General features: G+C 37.3%; 1 protein-coding gene across 1 annotated transcript; it reads right to left on the bottom strand.

Annotated features, from left to right (window-relative positions):
- Positions 1 to 3,812: 3,812 nt before the first annotated feature.
- cmc2 (C-x(9)-C motif containing 2) lies at positions 3,813 to 6,280 on the bottom strand. Its single transcript, XM_070907509.1, has 4 exons — positions 5,999 to 6,280; positions 4,922 to 5,038; positions 4,774 to 4,845; positions 3,813 to 4,663 (listed from the first exon to the last, which is right to left on the bottom strand). Exons 2-4 carry the CDS (start codon positions 5,000 to 5,002, stop codon positions 4,580 to 4,582), a joined length of 237 nt encoding a protein of 78 aa, XP_070763610.1. The 5' UTR covers positions 5,003 to 5,038; positions 5,999 to 6,280; the 3' UTR covers positions 3,813 to 4,579.
- Positions 6,281 to 6,634: the final 354 nt, after the last annotated feature.

Below are 6,634 nucleotides of genomic sequence, written 5' to 3'. Positions count from 1 at the left end.
TAATATGTATTTATTTTAAGTGTGTAAAAGAGTTGCTTTCTGTATATAGGATGCATTTTCTGGATTTTCTTTAGTTGCTTGTTGTTTTGAGTTAAAGTGTAAACCAAAGTTTGCATGAGGACACTGTGTCTTGCTCCTTACATGCACCTTCCCTCCTCTCTGTATGAACAGTTAGAAAACTAGCCACAAATGCTCGCACATGCTCATGTCAGTGGGTTAGATTCAGTCGCCTGCTTAAAACATGTCATCTTACGAGTTACCATAAAAGATCATGAAACACGCAAGAAAATTGACTTGATTTTATTTTTCATCACACGATTTATTGTTCATACTGTACAAGTCTTTATTACACAGAACAGATCTGATTTTCCAACTTTGTTATCATTATCATAATCACCAATAATTTGCTTCTGTTACATGAACATCAAGATTAATGCCCATGTGCTAATGAGACCTGGTGATAGTGAAGTACATGAAATAGCCTTCATTCTAGATTCATTGTGTCTTTAGTTATGTTCACCTGCAACAAAAAGTTTGATTGAACTTTTATTTTATTTTACCAGAAGAATAAGTGGAAATGGAGTACACTGGAAGGATAGCACTAAATATACAAATGTGTCCGTTCTTAATCAAATGGCTTTAGATGATTAAATGAATTGGTGACAGAAATCACATGGAAGGGTTAGTTGTTGAGCAACATATAGTAGCCTTACATGCAGTACTGTGGTGGTTCATATGTATAACATGGCTTCCAGTTACCAATTCAGATAGTTACTGTGTGAAATGTGTGATTGTTTTTTAAAAAAAAATCAGATGATCCTGTTGATATAACCTGACAGCTATTTCTTAGCTGTGTATTTTTTTAGAGCACACAAAAGAGATGATAATTGCTTGTTCCTCAAGTAATCACATTGTGACTACACTAATTGTCAGTGATCAATATTGTGGAAATGCAACAGTCGTGTAGCTGGAGTTGACTTTGTCCTTATCTGCATGTGATGATTCAAGATTTCAAGAAATGTCATATTACGATGTGTATTATATTTAGGGATCTATCTTGTTTTACCAAAAAAAAAATGTAGATCTGTGCTGAATTGTTTTGTAAAACTCAGATGTTTGCAGTTGTACACACACATGCAGTACAGAAGAATATATAGATAATGTACTGTTCTGTGTAACTAATTTTGTGTAATATACTGTACATATAAATGTGTGGCCTGTCCTATATACCTTGGATTTCAGGGTATGTTTTGTACCAACATTGTAAGTATTAGAAATGGTGCAGTTTATTTTTGTATTTATTTGAGAAAACTGTTTGGATGTGCAGTGCCATGTGGTTTCCTTTGCTCCAGAAGCACCCCGACTCTCTCAATCATCCTTTCTAAATTATCCCATCAAAACTTGGATGAACAAAATGGGTCAAGAAAGCAGATCATTTCTATATACACTTGAATGTTTCAGCTGACATTATCAGATTAAGTATTTTGTTGTAAATTCTCAAAGGCCCGTCAGATAATTTAATATATAATATTGTGTTTTACGGAGCTTTATAAGTATAAACAGATGATGAATAAAATGACCTGTATTGTATTTCAGATTTGCCCATTTGAGGCATATAAGACTCTGTTAATGCTCCATGAGGTTGTTAAATGATTTTCAGTCATCAGTTTTATTTGTGGTCATTGCGGTTTGATTGCAGGGAATAATTCATGGTTTGATTAAGCATTTTTAAGTACTAAAATTGACAAAAAAACAACACACTTCCATTTGAGTTTGTGAAAAATAAAACCTTTGTAGATGCATTATAGTGCACCTGAATTTATTTTTTCACCCTAACTTACCAGATATATAATCAGCTACAGAAAAAACACAATCAAATTAGTCATGTTCTCACAGGCAGTTTTGCAGGTTTGGGACTAAAAACTCCATTAGGCTTAAATATCAGAGTTGTTGGGATTTTGGGATGTCTTTTTCCTTTTTTAATGAAAGGGGCCCCTATTTTCAACAGTTTGCTTTAGTGTCCACACTGATCCTTCAAGACAGGGGCCTTTATGTATGTTACAAATTCTTTTCAGTCTGTCACCTGAAATAGAAAATTGATCAAAAAAATGTTTTGAACTATTAGTTTCTCTTTTAGGCACCGGATCCAAATTCCCACCTCAGCATGTGATTGAAGTGTGCTTAATAATGAATTTGAAGTAAATCAGTTATAACTAAGACAAGCCAACTCATATTTGTTCTGTTATTTATTGCAAATAATTTGTTTTGTGACGTGTTTTTGTCTTTTATAACCACAATATCATGTATGGTTCCATGTATGTGTCCCCGCATTGTCTCAAAGCACACCTTGGGGTGCCTTACAATTTAAATATCTGTCAAAGATCCAATATGTTGTGATGGGTGGAGTGAGCTGCTTCAAATAAAGAAACAGTACTTTCACAATGTGTTTTTGTTTGATGTTTCTCAAAGCACTAACTAGGTTTTTTTCGATAGCTTTCTATTAACTCAGTCAGCTAACCTGACCTTGCCCAACACTCAGTGACCCTCGACACAAGTAATTATCAAACAAATATTCTGTAATCATTTCATATTCTCTATCATTTTGTCAAAAAGAAAATAAATACAATTGTGTGAAAATGCATGTTCACGGTCAACACCTCTTTCACAAATGGCTGTGATACTGCAATATTTAACAAAGAGTTATTCAGATATGAATGAATGATGAATGAACTGAGCTTCAGTCTACATTCTGAAGCGTTTGCTGGAATCTGTCAGTGCTATCGTCTTTTAACCCAGACAGGTACTTGGCCTTTCCTGTGTTGGCTGTGAGGAAGTAAGAGCCCTACTAGTTGATGTAACACGCCTGCTACAAGCACATTTTAGTTCATTATAGCAAAATAAGTAATGAATAATTTTTAGAAAAAATTGGGAAAAATACCCTATATGATGAAAAGAATCCAAATTTGAAAGGTCCACTTACTACTGATTCTGAGCCCTCAACCGCATCTCATGGTATTCAGTCAGCAAATGGAGATGCCTCAGGTGTCATTCTGTGACCTAAATGTGAACTTTCAGTCACGTGAAGACTGGGTCATCGAAATAAGAGCCAGCAGACGGCTAAAGAAACGAAGACAGGAGACCATCCTTACACAAAGGGAGAGGTTATATGACCGAACGTTCCCATTTAGGTCACATGATTACACCTTTAACAGGTCCAGTTGCTGAAGAAGAACCATGAGATGCAGTTGAAAGCTCTATTAATAATAAAAGTATTAATAAATGGACCTTTGAGCTTAGATTATTATTGATTGATCAGGGTTTCTGCAGGATTTAATATCTCATAGATTTCAATTTAATATCTGTGTAATCCGTCATATTGGCCAAAGTATGAAAGAAACCTGTAGGGACGATATGGCCAAGAATTCTTTATGATTAGATCATATTTTGTGCTAGAACAGACACCTTTATTATTAAGAGATGATAATAAAGTTATGCGAGCTTCCTATTAAAGCTAGCAGTAGGGTAGTGCTTGCTATAGGTTTAAGGATTGAGCAGCCTCCTGTGTGCACAATCCACTATCACAACAATCCCATATGTAGTTTATAGGTGCATGTCTTCCAACAGTTTACAAAAACATTTCATAAGTAACATTACGGCCTAGAGAAAATATTTAAGACGTTTTACCACCTTTTAGTTTAGTCTCTTTTGAGAAAACTAATTTCAATACTTTTAGGACCTGCAGATACCCTGATAGATACTTTGTTGTTTTATAAGGATGACACACTATATGAAAGCAATAATGGATTCTTAGATAAATAGACAATTTCACTTTATTTGAAAGAAATTAAAACTTGCAACGAATCAATATGATTCCCCATTCAAATCAACTTTCAAACAACAATGACTATGTTCAATATGTATGTTCACACTGAGAGGAATCCAGCCACTGGTCATCCTGTTTTACATGCATCTCTGATGCTCTGAAATGGACTCTCCCTGTTTTCATGAATAAATCAGGTACCAGAATATTCCTGAGGCGTCCTGCAGACTGAAATAATGGTTTGATGAAGGGGTTCTGCCACCGGCTACACTATTCTCTTTGATGGAGCTGTAGTGTACTGCTAACAGAGGGGGAATAAAGGATGATCCCCAACAGCAATCTTTAATCCAAAGTACTAGAAGCTGTTGACCTAAAACGTTCTGGTACCACTGCAAGTTTTAGTCAGATGATTCAATTCAAACGTGTGTTAGGAGGGTTAGGTATGCCTCATTACTGGCATTACATCCCGACATTTAAATAACCTTACTTCTAACTTGTGTTTCTCTCAACTAATATAAAAATAATAGTAATAGCAATAATATATAGTGATGAACTGCATCTTGCACAAGGTGATGTACACTATCACATGACAGTTAGACCTGTCATTGCTAATACGACCCACACTGAATTTGAATTAGTTTGAGAAGAGACAGAAGTTATAACCCTTCCTCTGGCTTGACAGAAAAACAGCAGGGGAGTCCTGTTACACACATGCTTTTAACTCGCAGTGCCAGTGGAAAAGTTGCAGTAAAATGTCCTTCAGAGTTGCTCCTTGGGCCCTTCTTTCAGCCGCTTTCTCATCTGTTGAGCATGCTGCTTACTGCGCTCCCGCTTTTCCAGTCTCTGTTGAATGGTAAGGAAACAAAGAAAACATTGATAAAAAACAAAACAAAGGTCAGTGGTCAGAGCACTTGTGTCTTATTCAGAGTGCAAAAAAAAGATAACTGACAGACCTCTTTCTTCATGCACTGACGCATAGCACGGTCCACGTCATTACACGTGCCAAAGAACTTCATGACATTGTGCTGAGGGTGACACGAAATACGTTTTACATTGTTTTGTTTTCTGTGCAGCAATACAAGAATTCGGAGAGTGACGTACCTCCGCGTGGCACTGCCTCAGACGAGTTATCAGTTCATTACACTCATCCGTGTGCAGGTGAGGCGACAGGTCAGGGTGCATGCTGAGTTAAGGGCTTACTGTACCACTGCAGCAATACTGAAAAACCACAAAGAAGAGGAGCACTGATTGATGAGCACTGAGTTGACAATTACTGTTGAATAATGCAGCTAACTTTGCTTTTAAGCACAGTTTTTGCTAAGTGCTGTACTGTACTTTTCTATTACATAGGAACATGCTGAACATTAAATCTACATACTCAGGCTGCAACTAACGGTTATGTCATTATTGATTTGTGTATTTAGTCTATTAATTAATAATTTAGTCTATAAAATGTCTAAAAATAGAGTCAATGTGCTCATCACAATTTCCCAGAGCCCAAGGTGACATCTTCTGATTACTTGTTTTGCCTGACAAACAATCAGAAAGCAGATTTATGACATAAAACAGAGAAAAGCAGAATATCCTCATATCTGAGAATCTGGAACCAGTGGATATTTGGCATTTTTGTTTGATTAACAACTAATCAATTTAACAAAAGTGCTCTGTAAAGCCACTAATGAATCACTCCACTGACTGTTTCAGTGCTACTTTATATAACTACAGCATTGTTACACTCATGCCATGGGAATATCTTCTAAAGGATACTACTGCCTCCCCATCCCTCTCCTTCCTGAGCTGTCATAGTGCTGATGGAGTTTGTTTATTCCAGAGGTCACTTACCTACAGACACAGAGAGGCAGAGAGAGAGGGAGAGCACACAAACACGGTGACAAATGTAATAACGTGGCTTCATTGTTAACTATCTGCGTTCACCCTGAATCCTCTGGAACAATGTTAACAGGACAGCCTTGACGAGAAGGCTCTGGATCAGGGTACATGGTCGCTTGAATAGACTATGAGTAGTTCGGACAGTTGGTTGAGTTTTGACATCTGATTGTAACAGAACGGCTAGGTTTGCTCAAAACGGTTGAGATGCGATACATAGCGTATATCTAATGGTTTTAAGTTATTTTGTAACACTGTGCACTGTACAGTAGGTAACTGTGATACCCTTACCAGTGGAGAGTTTGTATCATCAGAGAGGTTTTCCAGCAAACCTCGGTGAAATGTCACGTTAGCTAACTGCTAGGCCTCCGCTAACGTTAGCTTGAACTGTTTGCAACACAGCATAAATCCATGCAGCCACTGAAGAACTACTGAAGGTTTCGTCTTTCTCTCCGTAGAACGACGTCGCAGGTTACAGTAAAGCCTCTACAACTTCGACCAAATCTGCTGGTCTTGAACTGACATCAATATAACCTACAAAAACAGCAAGGACCTGTAGGACATGCTGCCTAACACAACACTTGAGGGTTTTGTAACAGTTAGATGACTGCGAATTGAGTGACAATAGTAAACAGCGAATCAGCGTCCGTGATTTTCCTCAAGCAACCAATGGCATGCGTTTATCTCGCAAAAGGTGGGATTTCTGATGACGGAAGTGTACAGGAGATACAAGAGGTTTCCTCGCAACGTACTTCCGTTATTGCTTATGGATGCGTTTAATGTTTGCCCAGATTACCTTTTTGGGAGGTTGGTACAATTTTTGCTACTTGTTATGAGATGGCGCCACCCAGGAGAACCACAACTTAATGAATATACATCATCAGTTACATCATACATCAGCTAATGTGTCGATGATGTGGTTATCAT

This window comes from Enoplosus armatus, chromosome 1 (assembly GCF_043641665.1).
Source record: "Enoplosus armatus isolate fEnoArm2 chromosome 1, fEnoArm2.hap1, whole genome shotgun sequence".
NCBI classification, from domain to species: Eukaryota; Metazoa; Chordata; class Actinopteri; order Centrarchiformes; family Enoplosidae; genus Enoplosus; species Enoplosus armatus.
This window is presented reverse-complemented; position numbering and strand designations above follow the sequence as displayed.

Bases quoted from the DNA above. Each gene is read 5' to 3' on its own strand.
- cmc2 (XM_070907509.1), bottom strand. From the start codon at position 5,002: ATGCACCCTGACCTGTCGCCTCACCTGCACACGGATGAGTGTAATGAA. The intron at 4,846-4,921 runs GTACGTCACTCT...TGTCACCCTCAG, and splicing joins TGAGGCAGTGCCACGCGGAG to CACAATGTCATGAAGTTCTT. The intron at 4,664-4,773 runs GTCTGTCAGTTA...ACCATTCAACAG, and splicing joins GTCAGTGCATGAAGAAAGAG to AGACTGGAAAAGCGGGAGCG.